At 38.7% G+C, this 25,973-nt stretch overlaps 1 protein-coding gene across 1 annotated transcript in view; it reads left to right on the plus strand.

The window, feature by feature from the left end:
• Positions 1-25,973, plus strand: part of drp2 (dystrophin related protein 2) — an 84,464-nt gene that overhangs the window by 9,226 nt on the left and 49,265 nt on the right. The window contains exon 2 of the mRNA XM_072395439.1: positions 15,658-15,814. Within this exon, the coding sequence (XP_072251540.1) occupies positions 15,658-15,814 (157 nt within the window). The remainder of the gene's footprint in view (positions 1-15,657; positions 15,815-25,973) is intronic.

Here is a 25,973-nt window from a genome sequence, read left to right on the forward strand (position 1 = left end):
AAAGAAATATCAGCACACTTTCCACATTTACTGACAACGTTTCAATTCAGCTTGGATCTTCGCCAGATCAAAAGTTTGAACACTAGACAACGCCGCCATATTTGCACCCCCCACTGGACTGACAAGCTCCAGGCTATGCTTTAAGTATTTTTAAAAAAAGTGTAAAATCAAAAACCATTGATGTCTAAAATCCCAAACGGCGTTTGCATTTACAAAATACAAATGCAAAATGTGCACAGAATCCATATCACAGTTTATCATGTTTAAGTGCTGCTTCTATAGATACCCAAAATTAATTCACTGTGATCACCAATGTATGAACATGAAACTATGATACAGCATATAGAACTAGAGAATAAACTGTAATGTAAAAATAAAATCAATCTACACTTTAATTTATATGATGTGCAAGTAACTTCTTCTCCTTCTTACATTAATGTGGTGCAGACGTTTAGCAGCCTAACAGAGTGGCTACCTTGGCTTGCATCATCTCATGAGATGGCCAAATGGCTTGCTGTGTGTCCACCAACTGCCATAACTTTACAAGGCCTTACTCTTTTCATCTCCTGCAACATGTTTAAGGTATATTTTCACTGAGACCAGCTGTAATGGACTGTAATACATTTGCATATTATGGCAGTCAAACAAAAACAGATTGTTGCTGAATCACAAATCTCACTTACTATAGTAGTAGTTCATTAGAATACGTCTCAGACTGTTGCAGGTGCAAAGTAGCCTCCTGAGTGAGTGTCAACCATTGTGGTAACAATGTCAGGCATTGTTGAGGTTCCCACTGTGCCACATAGTGACGTGGCCATTGTTTTGCTCTGCAGGGGATGCCCACAGGGCTTGGTGTGGGCTCAGAGGCATGCTATGAATTTATTTGCTGCATTTCTCAGATAGCTGGAGAGAGCCAACCTCCCACGCTCAGCGTCTGTCTGAGGGCAAACAGAGACCTCTGAGTTTGTATCTGTCTGTATGTTTTTGTCATTACCTCAATGTTCCTTTCCCTGTTGACAATTGTGTCTGTCTGTTGGCACCCTTCTCACTCAAGGTCTCGTTTGCTGCCATTCATTTTCCCCTCCCCCTACTCTTCTGCTGTTGCTGTTTTTCTTTTTTTTTTAGTATTTCCATCGTCCACCTCTATATTTCTCCCCATCCTCTTGTGCTTGTTGGCATCTGCTAAAGACAGTCTGATCTTACTGCAACGCCCTTTGGCGGTTCTGTGCTCCACTTTTCTCACACCCTCAGGAAAGCAACAGTACAGTGCCTGCAGGACTTATTAAGCTCCAATTACATGTTGATTATAATTAGATTTTGCAAGGTCAGGGGTGAAAACTTAATTACTCTATCGAGGTAAGTCATACGATAACAGCCATATCTACTACTCTTTTTTAGAAATTCAGCCATCGGTCATCCAGCTGCTCTAAGGATTTCATTTTGCTGTAACTGCTCCTCGAGACTCATTTTCAGACTATATCTTGGTTTATATCTGGGGAAGAAAAATTTAGCATTCTTTCAAGATACTTCATATTTATTTGCTCTGTGTTACTCTATAATACAGATTGATGACGTTGCAGCTACACTACCAAACACTGCAAATCTAAGCCACTTTTCAGGGATTCGACGTTACCATTTGTTCCATTTGTAGGAATTTTGTCTTCATCAACTACCTAAATTTCATAGTTATTAATCCTGGCCACACACACAGGGCTTTTTTCTTTTTTTCTTTTGAGGCTGCCATGACTCTATACAAATCGCACTAGGTAAAGGATGGTAAACCACGGAATGAATATGTATAAAGAAAATAATCAGTTTCAAAGTTCAAACATTTATTGTCCCACAGGGGGGAATTTGTTTGCATCAGTGGTTAAAAAGACAACACAAGATACAAAAACTACAAAACAAGACTGAACACAGACATGAAACACGAGAGTTTACAGACAACCTAACCAACCTCAGCCACACTTGCGCTAAGGAATTTGTCTGTGTAGTCCATTAAAATGTGACAATGGAATGATAAATATATAATATATATTTATATATATCATTATTTATTATATAATATATAATAAATATATTCCAGTGCAGCTTAAAGTGTCATGAATGATTTAGTGATTGGTTAAGTGCGTTGATTGTACTAGGGACAAAAGAAAACTTGTATCTATTGCACTTTGCCCTTGGTAGCCTATACCTCCAACCAGATGGAAGAAGAACAAATTCCTCCAATAGGGGATGGTCATTGCATGTTAAAATGGACCTCGCCTTACTCACCAACTGTCTGCTCCATATTTGTTGGATGCCAATGATCTTACTGGCTGTGTTTACAATACAGAACAGGCTATTTTTGTTTTGCATTGGGATATTACCATACCAGCAGACAGTCTCCTCAAAAAGTACAATCTCTGCAGGCCCTTCTTGCAGACTGCAGTTGTGTTTAGGTCGAATTTGAGATTCTGGTTCAAAAGTGTTCCCAGGTACTTGTAACAGTCCACACTCTCCTTAAGTGAGCCCTTAATTATTGTTGGGGCAACTGGATTGGAGGTTTTCTGGAAGTCAACAGGCATGTCTTTGGTTTTGCTGATGTTTAACTTGAGTGGTTGTCACAGCACTCCACAAAGTAATCCACCACTGGCCCATGATGAACCTGTCCATCCTGTAGCAGACTAATTAAAACTGTATCGTCTGCAAACTTAAGGAGGTGTCTCCTGCAGTCATTAGAGAATAGGATGTACAAAAGAGGGGACAAGACACATCCCTGGGGAGAACCTGTTGATGACAGTCATTTGTTAGGCAGGACACCATTTGGTCTTACTGCTTGGGGCCTACATGGTAAGAAGTCCAAAAATCCATCTCACCAATCCTGCATCAAAGCTGAAGATGGACAAGAGTTTACTAGCCAAGATGTGGGGTTGTATTGTATTAAAAGCCGCGGAGAAATCCAAAAATAAAAGTCTTGCATGAGTTTTTGTGCCCTCAAGATGCTTATATAAATAATTTAAAAGGGTGACGGTGGCATCATCCACTGTCTGGCAGTTTCAAGACACCCGGCCTGAGAGAACAAACTTTGTTATACTTTAATGATAAAACCACACCTCTTTGGAATTTAGAGCCCCATGAATAATTTGATGAATTACCTGTTAGTGTGTAGGTCTGTGTGTGTGTGTTTAAAAATGAACAAGCCTGAGGAGACCACTGAGCTGTGCCTGCAAACCGGTCACCTGGTTCTGCACAAATCAGTGGGTTTGCACAGATTAGAAACAATGGTGGACCGTTTGGGCAGCTACAGGGTGATCAGGTTCCCGTGCTCACACTGAACCCAAGCAAGCTCAGTGTTTTATATGGAGCAAATTAAATTGCTAAAGCAGAGAAAACACTCCCGTGTCGCAGCTTCAAGAGCAAAGAGGGCATATTTTTCACATTAGCCTTGTTTATATTCAGCCAGCATGGCAAGTCCTGCATGGTTCAAAAGGGATTCAATGATACATGGGAATTTAATCAAATAAAGGTTGATTCTTAAAGTGTTTGAATACATAATCACACAATAAAAGTTACAGTGGAAGAAATCAATGCAAAGGATAAATAATTCATGACACAAGTGAAGTGTACACAGTAATGATAACGCAGTGTTCTTCCCCTTTTATTAGGGATGCACCACTTTGAATCTGCTGGGCTGATACAGGCAGAATCTTAAAAATACTGATTTGGCTGATCTCAGTAATAGGTATTAATTGTTTTTCTAATTTGAATGGTTTACACTTATGTAACACCTTGTTAACCTTGTCTAGGTTTCTCATTCACACATACAATACTTCTTATTATATTTACATAATGACCTTCGACCTTCCGGTTGGATGATGACCACTCTACCAGCTGAATCATATTTTTTTTTCCCTCCAATGCCCTTCACCACATTATCTTTGATTGAGCACAAATTATTTTATAGGAATGTATCAAAAACCTTTACATAAAAAAAACAAAAACATTTGTGAATAAAGATAAAAAATTTCAAAATAATTTTTAGGCTGTTAAATCACTAACAGCTCAATGGCTGTTCAGTGCTCACATGGCCCAATATTTAATTTATAAATTTGTCTTTGCTCCCAACAAAAGTAAAGACAAATAAATCTTATCAGTTACAGGGCAAAGTTAATGCATTACAACTAAGACCCACAAGATAAATATTGGCCACAGCATTTGGTTGATGTTATCCTAGTTTCCAATAGGCCGATTCCTGTCAGCAAGCACTCAACATCGCTATCAGCCAACAGTACTGAGATAGATTAGGTTTTAGTCAAGCTCTTTTTTTTCCATTACAGCTCTAACAGGGTTTTTTTAAAAGAAGATCTATGATAAATGGCAACCATGAGCTGCCCTAGCAGTTAATTGTTAAGTTCTTCGGTCTTCATTTCGAAACTCTGCCTAATGTAATCTAAGTTTTAGCTTTTTTTTTCTAGGGTGCTTTGACACCCTCTGTTATGAAAACTTTATACTACAACTAAGGGGTGACAGTATGCTCATTTCAGTCAGCATACTTCATTTAAATTTCCAAGACCTGATCATAATTCAGACAAGCAAGTGACAGTTGGAGAAAATATAACATCTGTGGCTCAGTTAATATGTGTGTCCTACAAACAGAAGATGAGCAGATTGATTCCCAGTGTGTCTACATGTCGACGCTGATCCCCCCTCATTGCCCCTGATATGTTGACTGCTTTGTGATTAAATGCATTGCATACTGTGTATAGAGTGCTTTTATAATAGAGTGTAGATTAGAAACATGTGTGAAGAGCTTTGCAGAATTTAGATAAGGTTGAAAAGATGTTATATATGTGTAGACTATTTGCCATTTTAACTTCAAATGCATATTTATCAGGAGTTGCTGGAAAAACCCTCTCAGAGATTTAAGTCCATAATGACGTATTAGCATCACACAGATGTTGCAGGAGTACAATTTGAGCTTTGAGACATGGAGTGCTGTCCTACTCAAACTATAATTTGTCAGATGTTCATTCCGTCAAATTCAAAGAATATGCAACTTCTAGTGGTTGTGAGAGCAACTGCACATAAAATATAAAATGGCATCCAAGAAGGTGACAGAGCTTCTGCTTATTGAATGCTTTTTTATTTGGTGAACTCTACAGATGTTTTCTACATGGAAATCCTGGTAGAATGATGTTGAATTGTGCTTGTTTGCTTTGTGAGATTTTTTTTTTTTTGTAACAACTGAAAGACAAACATAATTGGCAGCAAAGAAAACAACAACTATAGCAGCAATAAACATCAGTATAATTTGGGTTCAAACAAAAAGAGGAAAGATATATTGGTTGGAGTGGCCACAGCCACCTACTGCTTTCCATTTCAGCTTTGTTTGATCGGGCTCTTCAGCTTACAAAAGCTGTATTGGTAATTTGTTAGAGTCTAGCCTATGATCAATGACTGTCCAGCGGTACATTGATCTGTGCTGTCTTGAGCTGTGTAATCAATGACCAATCACTGATCAGCATTGTCTCACCTTATCACCCCCCCCCCCCCCCCCCAGATCACAGTCTCTTGTGACTCATTTTGACTCTGGCTATGAAATATCTAAATAATTAAAATGACACAATTTGCTACTTCACAAAACTATGTTGGCAACTTTCTGCCTCTGTCAGCTTCTTCTTCTCTTTGCTCTGATAAGCATAGCAAGACATCTATAATGAATGAGTTTTGGATGATATAGATATTTATTCTGGCAATGCAACAGAACCCCCAAAGGATGGATCCACCCATGGGGATGTGCAAGCACCACTGAAGACAGGGAGTCCTTGTTCACCCTCACTTCTCAGTCAGTATTTTCTGTCAAGATCTGATGGATCTACCACAAGGAAAAATTCTGCATTGGTGCAATAATTCCACACACCTTCATACACATAAATGATGCTAAGCGTACGGATCTATATTCCCACATAAACAATCTCACAGAGTTATTCTGATGGAAAACATTGGCAGTGCAGACACACACCCACATCAACAATGCTCTCCATCACGGTTTTATTTCTGCGGCATTCCTACACGCATACAACACACGAAGAGCACTGTGGTACTCTCATGTGTTTCTTATTTGTCATCTTGTTATCATTTTCTAGTGTCTCAGCTTCCCACAACATCTACTACTTCTCTGCCTGTGTGTACATTGAATACAGCACATTAGCCATAGGAAGCACACCCTCTTTTAGTGTACATTCTGTAGACTGTACAAGGTGCTTGAGATTCTATATCAAGAAATCGTATAACTGTGATGTAAGAGTGCGTGATTCACGTGGAAATTCGTGCATGGGGGTTAATTATAACCCTGCATCACTCCGATACAGAGTTGAAAAATGTGTTTTTATTAGGGTTTAAGTTAGGGTTTAAGTTATAAAAACACAATTTTAAAAATTCTTATTGTAATACTAATTGAGAAAAATTTCTCTTTACTAATGCTGGGGGCTAGGATAGAGGGAGATTTCTTTTTAAATTTGTCCGAATGACTCTTCAGTTGACTAAAATGTATTGCTGATAATTTGGAGCTGAAAGCATGCAAAACTGCTGTGTGCATGCATGAAAATTTTATTACAGGAGTTGATTTCCTGTTGCTGTCTAATGCTGCATGCGTAATGTTTAAACATGTATTGTATTTTCAGTTTTTGGAAACAGCCCCAGTGGCTGGTCAACTCTCGTTAATCATCAAGTGTGTTTCTCACAACTCTCTGTGAGGTGGCTGTTTGAAGAAGTGCTTAAGGCAAGCCATCATTATAACTCCTCTGTCACAATAGAAGTTCCTGAGTGTGTGATTGACATAAAAAAATCAGGAAGGGGAAACACACAAGAATTGCTGGCAAACAAGTGCATGCTATTCAGAGTGTCCTGCCATCAGACTGCATAACTTATTGATTTTTGAAGGTCAGAATTTTCTGTTACCTCCTGCTGTGATTTGAAAACACCAACAGATGTAACAGCCTTTCAGTGCAGGAAACAGTAATTTTGTGCTTGCATGCTCATGAGGGATAAGGGATGGCAGCCGTCCCAAATGACAACAGTCAGGTGTCTGGGGGGTTATGCTGGCTTTCCATTACCTGGGGATATGTATGGTGTGCTGGTGTGATCAGAGCATGGGATGAAAGCATATGTCTTCATACATCCTAGGAATAAAAAGCAACATGTTTTGTTATTTGCCTTAAGTTTAATGTTTATTTACAAAGAGGCAGCAGGCACACATTTGCTGATTCAACTGCTTCGTCTAACAGTACTTTTTGCTGCTGCTTTTTCTATTTATGTTGTTCCCTTGAAGCATTTCCTGCAGAAGAAATTTGACAAATATGAAAGCACTGACATGCTTGCTGTAGCTGTAGACTCACTTCAAACAGTTATTTACAATTGGTTGGTAGTGCCTGTACCAAAAAACACTTGAAGTTTATTTTGATTGCAGGTCAGTGGGATATTGAGATGGAAAAGCTTTAATAGCTTTTGTCAGGTTTCTATCAATTACAGAAGCCATATATAAAGGAAATTTGATCAAAGAACGAAATGTTGACAGTTGCTCGAGGGTAGCTGTATAGTTTGCATTTCTAGTGGCTGTAATTCAGTAGAAGAAGTAGTTGTCCTAACTGGAAACAAACCTTAAGGATAAACAAAAGAACACCAACTTTAATGGACATCCAGTGGAAGATGGAGATAACTCTTCTTCAGTAATCACTTTAGTCTTTTGGAATATCTCTGCTATTATGTCATATTTGGAAAGGGTTACATTGTCTAATGTGTATGCTTGCACATTCACTCGATACTCAATATGCATGTAAATTGCGTTACAATTGGACACTGAAGAAATATAAACATTTACGTAATTTCTCCTGGATTTTAGTTCTGCGTTTGATACAGTTCATCTAACTTCACTTTGAAAAAAAACACTGAAGTTATACTTACAGAACAAGAAAGTTTCTTTGTAGCAATTGGTTACCATGAATCTGAGCAACAAAAAAAAAAATACCATTATCAGGTCCCTTTTATTTGACATGTAAATGCTCCAACTCTGCAAAACTGTGTCACCACATGACTAGTCTCCTTCAATCGAAAAAGTGGCCAATCACATAAAAATGTTCCTGAAATCTATAAATTATTGCAGAAATCCTGCTACAGTAATGATCCTGGACCCCCAATTTGATAACAATATTGAGACAGTTATAAAGTCAGCCTGCAGCACATTACAGCTGTCCTTACATCACTACACTGGCTCCCTGAATGACAAAGAATATATTTTAAATTCCTACTGTTGGTCTATGTGCTGGACTATAATATGTAATAACAGATTTGGTACAAAATAAAAAAAACATCTGTAAAAAAAAAAATGAATGAGGAAAACTTATAGAATGATGAATGAAATGATAAATGTAGACAATTTAGAAATATAAAAAAAAAAAAAAAAATGGATGCTCTATGCTTTGCTTAATATAATTTAGATTTAAAGTGAATTTAACATTATGATGACTCATCTTTTCATGAGTGATGATCATGTTTTTTTTTTATCTTTGAATAAGTACGATACTTCTGCAGTAGCTTTCAGACTTTGTGGCTACATCTATCTTTATAAATGTCACATTTGGTTGTAAACAGACTAACTTATGAGTGGCAGATGAGACTAGAAAACAAGGCAGAATATAAACAGCTAAGAGTAAAAACTAACTCTTCAGTAAACAACATAAACGATAAAAAGGATAGATAATATGATGGTGTGACCCACAGACAACAGGATCCTTTGCGAAGACATTATCATTCACAGTATCATTTAGTCACATCCTTGTAGTTTTATCACAACATCTGTTTCTCGATTACCTCATTGAGCTTTAAAAAATACCTGAATCTGTGGTTGGTTGTTGAATAGTAAGAAATCTTGCGATATTAGATTGTCTCAGAAAAAAAAAAAGCATTGGATGCACTGAACTCAGCATTAGGCTCCATTAGAACTAATAAATATGAGGGTATTGTGGAATTGTTTGTTTGACTCATACAGTTAGCCCCAGCATGAAAACACCCAAAGCAATGAATTGGTTAGTTGGAGAAAAACTTTGAATACACAACTACAAGAAAGGTTCTGATTGCATTAAAGTCACCTTTATGCAGCAAGATGCACTGTGCAAAAGGGGCTGGATCAAAAGACAGCATTCTTTACCTGGCACTGTTACTGTACTGAGAAAATAAAACTAACAAAACTGTTATATTCCGTGCAGAATCCTTCTCTTTTCTCTACCAGATAACACTGAGGATATTTGCTGTTTACCCACTGAGAGACATTACTTAATGTGACTCAGGTATGAGATATAGATGCACTTGCTTATTACCCTCGAATTAGACGTGGTTTTGACTCGGTGGCCAAACATTACTGCAATTGTAGTATAATACATCATTATTATATGTCAAGTCCAACGGATTTTGAATAGAATGTGACACCTAATTAAAAATGTTGTCAGAGTTTTTATGCTCTTACTGACTGGGGTAGCACAATGCAATAAAATGCAATGCACTGTAACCACTGTGTAATTCAACACAACATGAGAAGTAATGCCACAGTGTTCCAACACTGTTCCATTTACATCATGTCCAGTTCCCAAATGAAATAGTCATTCTTCACTAATATGAACTTAAACATAGCAAACTTGCTAATGGTTACATATGATAAATTAGATAATTTGGCTTCAATGCTCTTTGAGTTGTGCTTCCCTTGAGATCCTGAGGAAGAGGGAAAAAACAAATCCTTTTAATGCATATCCTTCCAACTAAATTCAGAGGTGCTGTGTCCATATAGTCCGTCACACAAGTCAGTTTTCTTTGTCAGCTTTTCAACATCTCTGCAGCTGAGAAAGAAAGAGACAGAGAGAAAAACAGGGCTGTGCTCAAAGCTTCTCTGGGCCCCAAGGCAACAAACTAGCAAGCTCCCTGCTCCTAAAACGGCAGAAACACTGCTCAAATCTCCCTGCATTAATTAATCATCAGAGCTAGCACTAAATTCCTCTCTGTAACCTTTCTTACTGTGTGGGGAGTTGGATTTCTGTGTGAGCATATTATTTACTTTGGATTATAACTGTCAAACGTGTGGAGATATAACTGTAATTTGCATGCAGTATTTTTCCACCTGAATACAAAGCTCAAGATTTGTTTAACAGCTATGTAATTTTATATTTCCACCCTCAACATTGTGATTAGGATTCTTCTCCACAACCACAAAACTGATGAGCTGATATCAATTCAGTGCCATTTTCACAGATGTTGATTGTTACCTCAGCTGCTGCAGCAGAAATCTCTGTATTCACATTCATATCCAAGATCAGTCTCCCTAAACATGGGTGGAATATTTTATCTCCTGTGAATCATTTGCGTGGAGCAAAATTCCAGAAATGAAAAGGTCTCCACCCAATGCATCAAGGAGCTTTTAGTGTGTGAAACTGTTTTTAAAGAACTAAAAGGTTCCCTTTAAACTGCTGGTTTTGCATTTCCAGCACAGTTTGAAGAGATCTGAGTTTCAGCTTCTGTTACTTTTTTCATTTAATCTGTTTGTGATTCCAAAACTGAGGATTCCAATGAAACAGATTTCCTTTCTCTCTGTCACTGATGAGTGTTTTACCTTCATAGTAACATTGTGCCTCTTCTTTCCTGTTGCTTTTGTTATAATTCTTTTTGGATTTAGGTGCAAAGAGAGTTTATGTTTGTCTAAGTACGGGAGGGTTGACAGCAATTCAAGGCCAATCATGGGAGTGGAAATTGTGTGCATGCAGTTTAATAGTGATTGAGCTATATGAGAGAATAATACGTTTTGTAAACAGTTTTGTAAACTGGTGAAAAGAATTTGTATGCACATCTTTCCCTTTGTGCAAGCTCACAGCTTTAGTCATGAAACTACACAAAGTTTGAAGTGCTCTTTCAGCCTTTTTTTCCATTGAAATGTAGAATCCACTAAACTCATGACATGGATCAATGATTTTATGACAGCTTCAATCGTGATTACGAATCCAGAATGCACCAAGACAACGCAATTAGGACAACAACTAAGGAAAAAAAACATTTGAAATAAAACTGTTACCACCATTCAATGGACAACAAATTCATAATTATGGTGGCTGAACTAGAATACTGTGAGTATTCTAAAAAAAACAATTAGAAACCCTCCAGATCCAGTGCCTTTTAGAATTACACCCCTTGAGCAGAGACATTTTTTTCCCAGGAGCATGATTTAGGCTCCTGGTTCTTGGGGAAAGAATGTACAGTAGGAAAGGTTTGTTTGACAGTGCCTTGTTTTATGATAAGTGTCAGTTCAGACTGTACTGGACTGTAATATATGACTAGTTCTCTGGTGATGCCAGACCTTTTCTGTGTTATGGACAGACACCGGAAGGACTGCATGCACTCTAGCCCCATTAGCCCATTTGTATTGATTAGTACTGCCATTGTCATTAAGCCCTTTGGCTCTTATTGAGCAGACATATACAGGAGCGCACACACAAACCTGAACAAACCTTTCATGCAGGTCATTTTCCAACTATGTTGTCCTCACACAGACACAGGCCTTCTTATCAATGCTATTCTAAGCTGACACCAAAGAGGACTTGGGAAGGTAAACCCACCTCCAAATAAACTGAAGTAGTGGGAAGATGAGTCACTTTGACACTCACAATACACTTGCATGCATTTATAGACTTGTGGGAAACGCTCACTGACAAACAGCAATTAATCCTGTTAAAAGACCAATGCCAACACTTTCTTTATAGTGGCAATAGTCTCCATCAACTCCATCAAATCAACAAAATGAAGTAAAATGTACACTATAAACAAATGGTTAAACACTGGGCCCTTAACAGCATGCCCACAAATTATACCCCAAAGAATTTTAGCTCGTATCATTTTGGCTTCCCAGACAACAATCATACAATTTTGTTTGATTCAAGCAATTCCATCATTGCTCGTTTCACTGTAATTAGACAGGTGCTCTTTGCAAAAGCAATTTTTTTTTTAACCTCTCGACAAAGTTGACAAGACAGTAGATAAGATAGGAGTCAAATAAGTTTATAATATTCTTAGGAAATGGTGGATACAAATACAAAGATAATACAGAGTATTAGACTTTTATTCATCAGGTGGCAGTGGTATCATGGTAGTTTTATCTATAAAGCACATTCATTACCATTAACAGACTGTCATTTTGAAATGCATAACTGTGAGAAAATTGGTATTATAGCCAACAATTACAATAAAACATAAATCCAACACACAAAATCAATTATGCCATAATTCCTAATGTTGTGTTCACAGCTTGCTCATTTCACTACAGAAAAATGCAGAACAAAAAAGATAAAGAAGTCCAAATACTCTGCGGACACTAAAAATTCCTGGCATCTCCTACTTTAAAATATTGTCATTCAGCTTCCCATACCAGCTGACCTTTAGTCTGGCCTACCTGTAGCCTGGCAGAGCAGGACTTTTTCCTGGCAGCACCTGTCATGTGGCTAAAATTCCATTACAACACAAGTACTGTCTCCCTCACTGTGTGGCGAGTGTACTGTGAGCTGTGTGTGTATGTGTGTTTTCCTTCTTTCCCTCCCCCCACTTTTCCACTATTAATCTCTGTTGTCTGTTTTGAGCATTTTGAAGCCTCTCTACAAAAGTATCCGGATCATTCTTTGATGGATGACCTTACTCAGACATATCTGAGGCCCATGTTTTGCACTGACTTGAAAAACAGAAACCTCGCTACATTCATGTCGAATGTGTGTGTTGCATATATGTGTGCACATTCACACCTGTTATGGTTTGAAAGGCTGCTCTGGTGAGGCCACAGAAAAACAGTTCTGCTCTGATTCAATTACCTCACTGAGCAGAGCTGAAGGGGGCAACAAGAGGCAAAGGGACATCATGGTTTGCTTCCTCAGGCTTTCTGGCACAGAAAAAGAGGCCTATCAATTCTGAACTCTTACAGACTTGATTCCTCTTTCCGTTTTTTTTTTTTCTCTTTAAAGCTCAAAGCTTTTCTAACATGCCTTCCTGGAACTGGCATCCCTGAAGTGATACCTAATTCCTCATGTCAGAACTCATCTGTGCCAAATTCAATTAGGAGGAAATTGCCTTGCAGTACTTTTTCAGTCACTAACATGGCATTGCTAATGGTAGCATGTTAATAATGGAGGTTGGAGAGGACAGATAAGTGTTTGGAGCCTCAGAAGAGGTAACCCAGTGTCTTGCAGAATTTCATTTTGAATCTTTAAATATCGCTTTATTTCACTTAATCTGCCATCTGAGTATGAATCCAGACAAAAAAAAGAAAGCTCATCCCCACTCAACATCTGTGATGTGACATGCTGGCAAATTGTGATGTGCAGGGATAATGATATTTGAGTGCAGGCCCATGATGTGTGTAATTGAAACACAGGGAAGCTTTCACGATGCCCTCATCCCTCCAGTGCCAGCTGTGCCACTGATACAGCAGTGGAGCTTGCCTCTAACATCTCTTGTACAGCTGGCAGGTGACAAGTAGATAAATTCTGTTTTCTGTGTCTGGCTTCCTACAGAAAACCTGCAGCAATCAGCTGAGAAGTTTTCTCTCCTATTCTTGTATATGCCACCACATCTGTCACTGTTAGTATTGGGGTGTACACTTGCTGCAAGCTCAACGTACTTTATCTAAGGCTCTTTGTGGGTGTTTGGGATTGCAGAAATGCTTGGCTTGAATCTGGTCCATCTCCTCATGTCGATCGCTTATACGTTTAGGATTTGGTTTTAGATCTGCTTTTCAAACTCTATACACTTGCATGTTAAATATGAAGTTTACAGTTATAAAGCAGGCAGACTTACCAGCAAAGTTCTAGGTTACTTAGGGTTCAGAAGGTCCAGATGTTACAATGTCTAATTTCTTGTAGGTCAGAACTGACGTACTGATTTAAAACAAAAGTGTTGTTAGCTTTAGATAGTCGCTTGTATTGTTTGGAGATTATTTTGAAACAAACATTCTTAAAAAGCAGCTGGAATTTGTCTTTGAATGCTAAATATGTACAATATACTGAAAGATATTAGTTAAAACTACACCTGCCTGGCAAAACAACAAGAAAAAAAAAAATCTACATCTACATTGTGTAAAAGGATGTAAATAAAGCTGTAAATGTTCAGTTTTCCCTCTAAGATTGTCAGGATCGACGGGAAGGTAGGACCCAGATGCAGTTCTCAAGTTCAAAAGCAAGGTTTATTCTCCAAAAAACAAGACAGGGAGCAAAGGCAAAAATAAAGCGCGGCAGAGCCGGATTCAAAAGGACTATGACATGAAAACAGAACTATGACAAACAAAGCGAGGCTATAACAAAACACAGCTATGAAAAAACACTAAACAAACAAGGCTATGAAAAACACTACGGCTATGGCTATGGCTATGGCTATGGCTATGGCTATGGCTATGGCTATGGCTATGGCTATGGCTATGGCTATGGCTATGGCTATGGCTATGGCTATGGCTATGGCTATGGCTATGAGGCATGAAACCGGACTTATCTTTAGTGCAACCAAGCATGGAGGTATAGTGAGGATTCTGCAGTGACTGAAAGTAAACCAGGAAGCTAAATACTGTGAGGGAAGTGATCAGTGACATGAGGTGCAGCTGTGAACAATTAACCAGGTGACTAGAGTGAACTGAACGTGACAGGGGAAAAACATGACTAGAACAAAACCTGAAAACATGATTAACATAAACTATGACATGACAGACTGTGACAAAGATCAGCCTAATATTTCAGTCAATCATGCTTTGATGCTTTTTTCATAATAATGCATTCATCTCATCACTGTAGGGCAGAAGCAAGAATAATACTTTTGTTCACATTGTTCTGTTTTGCATTCAAATTTCTGATTTGAATGTTTAAAAACACAACTTATGTTTCCAGTCAGTGTTAGAGGCAGACAAAAGGAATAGTACATTTTTATAGAGGCTTTCTCATCCTGATGAAACGATGTTGAACTCCCACCCAATTTTAAAAGCTTATTTGGAAGTTGAAGACCACAGGTCATTAAAAAGATGACCGACCATTTGAACATTACCGAGAAAAATATGACCTACAACTGTAAAAGAGCTGCAGTGTAATAAAATGGGTCAACTATGGACTGTAAACGTGTATTTATGACCGACTGGGTCGGCTGTCCGACAACAATGTAGAATATATCCAGTATGTTTTTGTTTCTTTTATTCTCAAATTTCAACTTTATGCACAACATTTTGACCATATGCTTGACAATCTTATTTTTTAAATGTGAAGAAAGTCTGCTCTAAATGTTTATTTAGACAGTTTGACATGAGGGCATCTCAAACGTGACACATTTGGCCCAATCACTACTGAAGGGGCATTGAAAGTGTTTTCATATGATTTTACATTACGTGCCTATTTTATCCAGAGTATGTGGTAAACTGCTTCAAGGTAATTCTTAAAGATAACAAAACCCTTGCCTCATTATTGGATTACAAAGAAGAGTTTAAATCTGTGTTTTGAATCTTATCAAAGAAAAATACTATTTTTTCATTCTGGACAATGGGATGTAGAGACCACATGCCATCTGCAGGATTTGGGTTTTGTGTCGGAAATGTTTGCTAAATTAACTCTGCGTGTTTGTTGGCAGGGCACGGCTAGAAGCCTTCTCTGACAATAGCGGGAAGCTGCAGCTCTCTCTGCAGGAGATCATAGAATGGCTGACAGCCAAGGACGAGGAGCTGTCGGAGCAGCTGCCCATAGGAGGAGACGTGGGGGCCGTCCAGCACCAAAGGGAGTTCCATCAGGTAAAATAATAGAGGATATCTTTTCAGTACATCCTATAACAATTTAGATAAGTCTAACCAGAGAGCAAACATAAGCACAAATGCTATGTTAATTCATGTAGACATGGAGGCTGTGTGCTCCTGCCCTCCTTTAACTTTAAAGACCTGCACCTGCGTCCATGTTGCAGCTATATGAAAAATTGATTGCGTTTGTGCCCTGGGTCACGTGTGTTCATCTGTAAAATGTGTGTAGGCTTACAGCTGGAAGTGTATGTAAAGTGTATCACACCGTACTTTGCACTTTACAGTACCACCTCATACCTCACCAACTCGACAAAAACACACTTTTGGCATAAAAAAAAAAGTAAAAAAGAAAATACTTTGTTATGACAAAGTTTTGGGAAAAACAGCAACGTGATAAATGCAGCAAAGAGAGAGCAATAACTAATTAGCTCTCTTGTTCTGTGTTGTGTTTGCTTTACTTGGCTCTGCTGGTCAAGTTGTCGACAAGCGGATTTATAATCATGAATTACGATCATGGTTGTTCCTCTCTCTGCTCTACACAGGGTGTAAATCAGAGGGGATTGAAGATCTGGTTGCCTCCTAGAATACAAATGAAATAAGTTTATATACTCCAGACATTTACTTCATTCCTCTGTATCATGAGTAACGGGAAATACACAACATTGCAACAACTGTGTTGTTTGGGGTTGTCGGGGGTGGTAGCCCCTGGTAGGGTCTGCATGGCAAATTGATCTCAGGGAAGGGATCAGAGTAAGAGTGATTTAAAGCCTTGATGGAGTTGCACTAGTGTAAAAGAGTCACCTCACCCAGAAAAGGGTAATGGGCACCCCATGTGGTAGCCAGGCTACAGCCAGGCAAATACTGTTTGGGCATATGCATCGAACAGCAGCTCAGATTACCCGGCCAGCATGTACCTGTATGTCAACTGAGATGGTTTGGGCATCTCGTTAGGATGCCTCCAAGTTTTTTTGGGCACGTCCAGCTGGGAGGAGGCCTTGGGGCAGACCCAAAACTTGCTAGAGGAATTGTACTGCATCCCTTCTGGCCTGGGAATGCCTTGGGATCCTCCAGGAGGAGCTGGAGAGTGTCACTGAGGAGAGGGATGTCTGGGTTTCCCTCTTGGATCTGTTACCTGTCCGACCTGACATCGGATAAGCGGAAGATAATGTAATGGCATGATAATGACAACATTAGAATAGCAGTTTGTTCTTTCATATTATGTTATTTATCAGAGGTAGAAAATGTAAATGATAACTGACTGGACAGTGGTCTGGATAGGGTAGTGGTATGATTGTCACCTTTCATGTGGGAGACTTGGGTTCAAATCCTCTGCATGAAAGGGGATTTGACCTTCCTCCAGTAGGTGTCCTTAGGCAAGATCTTCTTACTCCATCTGCCTACCTGTAAGTTGCTTTGGATAAAAGTGTCTGTTAAATACATAACCTCAACAATATCATTTCTGCTTCCCTAAACTCAGATGAAGCCACCACATGTGCATTTCAGACTCACTTGTGTCACAGTTTATGTTTTAATATTCTTATTTTCAGGTCATTTGTTATGTTTTCAGGTTTCAGGTCATGTTTTTTCCCCTGCCACGTTAGGGTCACTCATGACACCTGTTTTCCGTTTCACAGCTGCACATCATCACCAATCACCTCTCCACAGCATTTAGTTTCCAGGCTCAGTCACAGTCTTTGCAGAATCCTCACTTACCCTTCATGTCACAGTCAAGAAAAGTTAGGTTTTGCCTCACAGTGTCATAGTTTATTTGTTAATTCATAGCCACAGTTTTCATAGTCGTGTTTGTTCTTTATCCATAGTCTTTTTTTGTTTTACTAACGCTTAGTAATTTTGATATCCGGCTCAGCCGCGTCCTATGTTCTGACCTTTTGTCTTTGGAAATAAACCTTTTAAGTTTTTTGAGAAATACTGCATCTGGGTCCTCCCTTACACCATCGTTCCTGATAACTGGCAGATCAGCCATTGCGAACCGTGACTCCCAGATGTTATTTTGTCGGGGAAGGAAAAGGAAGAAAGAAAAACTTACTAATGTTCTCTCATATAATGTCCAACAAAAAAAGTTGCCTTTAATGATTCCAGCTCTCAAACAGAAGTTAAGCTGTTAGTCTGACAGTGTAGAATATATATATATATATTTATAGAGTATAGAATATATACATATCACATGATCTTTGAGCACTCAAGCTGTTGAATGCCAACAATGGACCTTGGTGCAAAATGCATAACATCTGAGCACATAAAACCATCTGAGTTCACACAGTATGAGAATGCAGGTTTACTCATATTAGAATGGAACACTGGCTTATTAAATGCATGTCATGCATGTAAACATTTAGGCAAAGATTTATTTTGTATATTTAAGCTAAAAGTGTATGGTGGACTTTGTAATTCAATCACTACTTATCATAAAGACTCTTTTCCAAAATAAACTTAAACACAAGCTACAAAACACTGGATGCTGCAGTCAGAATAAATAAAAGCTGTTATAGTGGCACGATTAAATTTCTAACAGATCGCCATCTGATGTTGGCATTATTTCAAAACTGAGGCTGACTTGGATGATTTTTCTTAAATAATACAACAAATATGTCCAAATGGCAAACAATCCCAGCAGAAAAGTTGTTGCACTTTCGTTGATCACCCAGGAGTGATGTGCAGAGTTGGTGCAGTTGAAAGTTGATTTTATTGTTTTACTTGAATTACTTTGCAGAAGGAGAGAAACAGTTCAAACATGTCTTTGCTCAAATGATTTATGATTTGACACCATGAAAAGAAGGATAGCAGCCTCCAACAATAAACACATTGTCTGTTTTTTGCTTACATTCAACTGAACTAAAAGGTTGCATGTTTGCAGTCAAGCATATGAATATCCAGAATATCCAGATTCCACTTATTTTCTCTTCATTTATCCAGGCATATTGACATACTTATTCACAGCTGTGAACAAGGGAATTAGCAGTAGTCGGACAATGAGCTACACGTACACAAACTCACAATCTAGCCAATGCAGCCATAATTTTAAAAAGGCTTAAGTGATTATTATGTAAATTTAATGCTTTCATTAACAATGAGCCACTTAAGCATTAGTTTTCATCTCGTTGTTAGCAACAAGTAACACTTGATGGTTATGAATAAACACTATAGTAGTCAGTATGAAGTTTAGGGTAAAAGGGAACATCAGGTAGAATTACTGACAGAAGCAACATCTGCTGTCAGATGATTCCTGCATTGCTGAGTGATTTGAATTGGCCTTTAAATCTCTTCAAGGGCACTCCCATACTCAAAGGCCAACACTGTTTCGATCAGTGACACAAATAAGTGTTTCTGCTCAAAAGATATATTCAACCTCATATTGACAACAAGGAAAAGAAACAGGGATCATTGTTTGAGTTCAATCACTGGTTGTCGATTGATTCTGCACAGTCAGAAGCTCGGGTGACAATTTGAAATATTGTCAATTAGTTTTCCTCTTAGGGATCACAGGCAGGCTTCTTAAAGCCATGTTTCTCTTTACAGGTAGACGTCGGTGTGAACATCATCTGCTGAGACGATTTTTGTTGCAGATTTTATAGGTGCATATCTTAAAAATTTAATAGCCTGTTTAGAATATATTTCACACCGCCTGGCGAAGAGCAGCTGCTGCCAGTGAACAGTGATAATAGTCTATAGGCAAGGTTTTACAGTTTCCACCCAGAAAGTGATAAGATAAAAAACTTTACTCATTCCTGTAGAAGGCATAATGAGGATAATACAAAAAAGTTGTCCAAATGACTTGTAATGATGTAATGTAATGAATATTTTTGTTTTATGGGATATGTTGATTTTTTTATCATATAAAAGTTTAATTTAGCCAGGTTATTGTACTGTCTGCATCATGCCACTGGTACTCAGGATCTTTCCAGAACATTTTGCTGTCAGTTCTGTGCAGACCTGACCTGTCTCAAATGTGTCTATTCTTACTTGAGTCACATTAGAAATGGTTTCAAACAGCTGTATTCATGTGCAGTAGGTAACTTCTAGGCCTAAGTGCTGATTAGCCATTAGCTCATTGTATTTTCTAGTTGCTAATCTGTTGTGGTCACACTTGAACGATTGCAATGGGATGCTTTTGTCTAATTCTTTACAGGCCCTGCTCAACCACATGATCTGCTTTCTTTTTTTTTCCTTGTTAGAGCTATTTCTAGGTTGTTGTCAGTGATGGCACTTAGTGAAAGTTAATCTAACACAGCGATCAAAGGGGATGTCAGTGGGGCACAGCCTTGATACCTGATCACATTAGAATTGAGCTCTGACCTCCACCAGACAAGGCTCTACAATGTGAGATGAACAACAGGGTTTTCTTCCGTTTTTATGTGACTTCATACTACAGTGGGAGTGTTTCAGAAGCAGATAAGTCTTATTCAACCAAGCAAATTTATACATTTCTTTTGTATCTAATTGTTTAGCCTCATTCTACTCCCAGACCCTGGTAATTGATTTCTGGACTTTATGCTTTCTGGCATTGTCTTTTTAGCAGATTTGTGGTATGGATTATAGTGATGTTGATGCTGTAAGCAGTTCTCTATGCATTATCTGTGTCCAGCTTGTTGATCACCCTATTTATTCTTTTTAAGCCACCAATCAATTGTGGTTGTACGGGTTAGCTTCAGTGCCTAGTTTAATTTTGAATTCAATCCAATGAAGTAGTTCTGTATACTCAGTGGATTTGGTAAATTTGTATTATTATGTTGAGTTTTGTTACTTTGTTATAAAACTGCACTTCAAAGATCAGTGCTTGGATGCAATGACTCAGTAGCATGTTCCAGTGAAGCAGGTGACACTATTTTCAACTACGCTGCAGTTAATGTTAAGACAATTACTGTTTGCTATGATATGCTAATTTAAACATTTAATTTAATTTAATTTCCTTTTTTTTATGGGCCATAAGCCTATCCCTGCTCCAAAAGTTTTAATACTCTTTATTCAAGAGTCCAAAAGAAAAGCTTTCATGTCAAAACCCAATGATGTAAGTCTCTCTTTTTAATTGACATATTTTATTGGCCTATGTTCAGAGAGACTCATAAACTTGGCATAAACAAACAATGCCCAGCAGGCAGATATATGTGGGTGTGTGTCTGTTTGTCTTAATGCTAACAATTATCCAGATTGTCAGCTAGTTCAAAAATATCTGCAGACAACAAGAAGATGTGCAGCTTCATCGCACTTTAGAATTATTAATTAGAATTAATGTACTCGTAATCAGTTATTGCAAATTGTGCTTGAAGGTTTGTGTGAAGGATGCAACTATTGTGTGGATTATTGCTCTTGTTTGACACAAGTTTTTGGAGAAGCACAACCTGAAATCCTTGAAGTATTCTTTCACATTCCTGTAAATCAGCTTAGTTGCAACTGATCTGTCTTGTAAACTAAGACTAGAGAAGTCATACACGCACACACATACACCCACATACACAACTGTACGCGGCAGCTTAAATGCACACATACTTGTAATTGACAGTGTAACCACAGCACTGTTCTCCCATTCAACCTTCTCTCCAATTTTCTGAGCTGTCATTTTGTTCTTTTTTTCTGAGGACAACTTGTGTTGACAGGAAGAGGTTTGTGGCTTCTGCTGGCTGCTTCACCTCACTTACACCTGAGCTGGTGCTTCACATTATCCTGGACTATCCACTCCCCTTCTTCCTCCATCCTTTCCTGGTAATCTCTCCTGGCTTTTCTCCTACTCTCTTTTCCAGCGTCTTCTCATGCACTCTGTCTGCCTGTCATGCTTTAAAGCCACAATTGTTGGTTCATTTTCTCCAAACCTTCCCTTTAAAACTGAAGCACAAGCCTCCATAATTTCCTTGTATTTGCACATTTCCTCTCCTCTTCTATCCGCTTCCCTCCTTTCCTCTCTCATTTGTTCCATTTTCAGCACACGTCTTTATAATCTGTGATGCCTCTGCTTCCCAAGCGTCTGGTTGCAGTAAAACTTTTCCAACAAAGAAGAGAGGGAAATTGCCTTCCAGTTTTCTATAGAGAATTAAAGCGTTTTAAGACATGTGAATTATTGATATTAAGTGGATTTATTCTGTTGTCGTTATGTGCGTGTAGTTTGCGCTGCACTTCATTGCAGATGCACGCCCCCACACACCCACACACACACATGTGCAAGTCTTAGTTTGGAAGCGTATTTGGAGTGTTAATAGAGGACAAGGATATGTCTTTTAGCACGACAGTGGTATAGATGTGCGGGCTTGGGACTGAGCATCCCTGTAGAGAAAAAAAAATTGTATTTGGTGCAGCTGCAGAATATTCTGTGCTTCATGTGAAAGGGAAATTAAAAGGAAAATTTATCCTCATCTGTGTTGTCAAAAGCACATTTGGGAGAAGCATCCAGAGGCAGTAAAAGGAAAGCAATCAACATGGTTAAACCAAGTCAATGAAGCCATTTCCTCCCCCTGACTTTTCTCCACTCAATGCATAATGTATCTTAATCTGATCTGAAGGCTCCGCTCTTAATGTTCCTCCAACCAAAGATGAAGCCTCTGAGTGTGAAATTTAGCTGGAATTAAAGTTTTAACATGACAGCTGGCTCAGGGAATCCATGGCTCAGCTCCTCTTTGGGCAGCAAAGCTGCTAAACAGAAAGAATAGCGAGCTGGAGAGGATGAAAAGTAAAACGAGGGTACAGAAGGGGAAAGAGGCAAGAATGTGAAATTGAGGGGGAAATTTATGATTAGAGACAGTGTGTCAGTGAGGAAGAGGAGAAAGACAGACGGCAGGTTTTTCTTTATGACCGTTGCACCGGGAATCTTATCTCATGCTCCAGCTTTCCATTGTTGCACACTTTTGCTTGTTAGCTCAGTGCCAGCTTGTGTTTGTTGGTGTTTTGTTTTGGTCTTTCTGTTTAACTCTACTTGCCGGGTGTTATCAGGCCTGCTGGGCTCTGGTCCTGGAGTTCTTAATAGGCTCCAAAGCACAGTCACTACTGTGGTTCACAATACTGCTAATTCAAACTTGTAATGTAGAGTTTTAGCTGAAATTGTAATCTCCTCATACTGTAAGAGGATTGAGAATGCTGGCTTCACCTAAATAAATTACTTTGAAGAGAGCGAATATCAGTGGCAGTAAGTCTCGCACCTGCAGTGTGTTTTATACACTACAAAGATTACTGCAGAGGAATGAAGAAGGTTGACACACTAGCTTTCCTCAAGACCCCCGAAAGTTCCTGGGTATATGCTCAGTGGTAAAGCACAAACTTCAGGCATGTGCATACATGTGCATTTTTGTATGCAATGGGTCTGTAATTACATGTGCACTGTTGTATGCAATGGGTCTGTAATTTGCATAGTGGGTACAGTTGAGAAGAGCTGGGCTCACAGCTAATTGGCACATCTGTGCATGGAGGCCAGATGACCAGCTCTCCCAATAGATTGGGTCTCCTATTGTGCCCTGGGCTCTCGGCACAAGGAGACAGCCTTGTAATCTCTTGTGGTCCTGCCTGTAGATCACTGCTTTTGTGTGTGTGTGTGCCTGTGTGTGTATATCCAGTGACTAATTTAAAACATGTATTTATGCAGGCTTTTTTTGCACGTCAGTTGGTGTTTTGATTTTTTTATGCATTTGCGTCTTAATCAATGTGACATGGTATACGCTTTAAGTAGGGCTAAAAAATAAAAATGTAACCATCTTAACTGATTTCTGACTGGTTTTACAAAGATAAACTTTGACATTTTTTCACATAAATTCTTTTAAAGATGTAAGATATTGTTTATGTTTTCAAAAAAATAAAGCCATGCTGACTGGGTTGATGCCATGTGATGCAACTGTGCTAGGATGGTGCCTCACAATGGGCAGCCAGTTGCACATTGTGCTTTTCAATGTATCTTCTAGAAATTGTCTGCTGAGCTTTTTGCTGTGAAAACATTGATTTGTGAAACATTTTTCTACTCTGGTTTGGATGCTGTGCTGTTGGAATGATTGCTGCTAGAGCTTTTGACATTTATGTAGTATGTATATACAAATAACACTGCATTATATACTGTAATATTATTATATATTAAAGTAATTTTCATTTGGGATATTTCTTCATCTTACTGACAGCAAGTTGCAGCAGCTCCGATCATATTGTGTGTATTGTTGTGATATTCCAGTGAGCTTTTTTTTTCCCTGCAAAAAAATCATTTTTTGAGAGATTCCTCAACACCAGTTTCGGAGTTGTGCATCTTAAATGGTTGTTTTCTCCTTGTATTTTTGTCACATTTTAATGTCTGTGATGATAAATTACCATACCAGCAGAAAAATTCTTTACAAACCAGGTTACATGATTGAACTTTCAGAAACTCCACATCTAGGAAAAAGACCCCAAATTGAAGAGGAAACACAGTTGGGCAGGTGCAAAAGAAAGGAATGGGTTGAGGAAGTCTAAACCATCTCTTCCCTTGATCACCATGGGTAATGTAAAATTGCAAGTAAATAAACTGGAGGTCACAGAGGGAATATTGAGAATGCAGTAAGCAAGTGAAAACCTTTCAGGACTACATTTTGCTTACCATCCCTGTGATGGGGTTGAAGATGCCATCATCTATCTGATTTAGAAAAGCTACTAGCTGTTGACACCCATTGATATGAAATTCAGTTGCTAGTTATGTAACTTATCAGCAAAAGTATGTGCAAGTTGGTTTCTGATGTCATGTCTACTCCACATATTTAAGTAAACAAAACAAACACTGCCTATTTATGCTTTCTTCAGTTCAAGAGTGAATACAACATGTCCCTGTATTTCTCTTTCAAACCTGAAGTGAAATTAAGGCACAAATTAAGACACTTACAATAAAGGACAGACATTTAGAAAATAAAAGGGTTTATATATTGCATTTCTACGTTCAGAGACTGAGAAATAATGGCTTTGTGGGTAATGACATTTTTTTCCAGTTTCCTAGAAATCCCCAAGTTACTGGGGCCAAAAGTATTCACTCATCTGCCTTTACACACATATGAACTTAAGTGACATCCCATTCATAATCCATAGGGTTTAATATAATGTTGGCCCACCATTTGCAGCTATAACAGCTTCAACTCTTCTGAACAAGCATTCCACAAATTTTAGGAATGTGTTTATGGGAATTTTTGGCCATTCTTCCAGAAGTACATTTGTGAGGTCATAGACTGATGTTAGATGAGAAGGCCTGGCTCGCAGTCTCCACTCTAATTCATCCCAAAGGTGTTCTATCGGGTTGAGGTCAGGACTCTATGCAGGTCAGTCAAGTTCTTCCACACCAAACTCACTCATCCATGTCTTTATGGACCTTGCTTTGTGCACTGGTGCGCAGTCATGTTGGAACAGGAAGGAGCCATCCCCAAACCATTTCCACAAAGTTGGGAGCATGAAATTATCCAAAACCTCTGTGCTGAAGCATTCAGAGTTCCGTGACCAAACCCAGCTATGAAAAACAACTCCACATCATAATCCCCCCCCCCCCCCCAAACTTTACACTTGTGGCACAATGCAGTCAGACAAGTACCGTTCTCCTGGCAACCGCCATACCCAGACTTGTTTATCAAATTGCTAGATCCATTCCATGAAGCTCTACACACTGTTCTGAAGCTAATCTGGAGGCCACTTGAAGCTTGGAAGTCTGTAGTGATAGACTCTGCAGAAAGTTGGCGACCTTTGTGCACAACGCGCCACCTCTGACCCCGCTCTGTCATTTTATGTGACCTACCACTTCGTGGCTGAGTTGTTGAGGACATTTCACAACTGGACTTGTTGCACAGGTAGCATCCTATCACGGTACCACACTGGAATTCACTGAGCTCCTGAGAGCAACTCAGTCTGCATGCGTAGGTGCTTGAATTTATACACCTGTGGCCATGGAAGTGATTGGAACACCTGAATTTAATTATTTCGGTTGGTGAGTGAATACTTTTGGCGATATAGTGCGTTTTTGAAGAATCTTTAGGTTTTAGAATAGGTTTTTATGAGTTAATCATGGCCATGGATAATCAATCATTTAATTTTCAAAAGATTAATCTGCATTAAGTCTTATTCTGTGTCTATTTTCCCTCTTTTCTGCCAGTGCTTGGCATCTGATTGAGTGGCTGACTAGAGGATAGGTTGTGTAGGCGGTTCCTTGTTTAGCCATCTAATTCCT

This window comes from Leuresthes tenuis, unplaced genomic scaffold (assembly GCF_036924035.1).
Source record: "Leuresthes tenuis unplaced genomic scaffold, fLeuTen1.0.hap1 SCAF_11, whole genome shotgun sequence".
NCBI classification, from domain to species: Eukaryota; Metazoa; Chordata; class Actinopteri; order Atheriniformes; family Atherinopsidae; genus Leuresthes; species Leuresthes tenuis.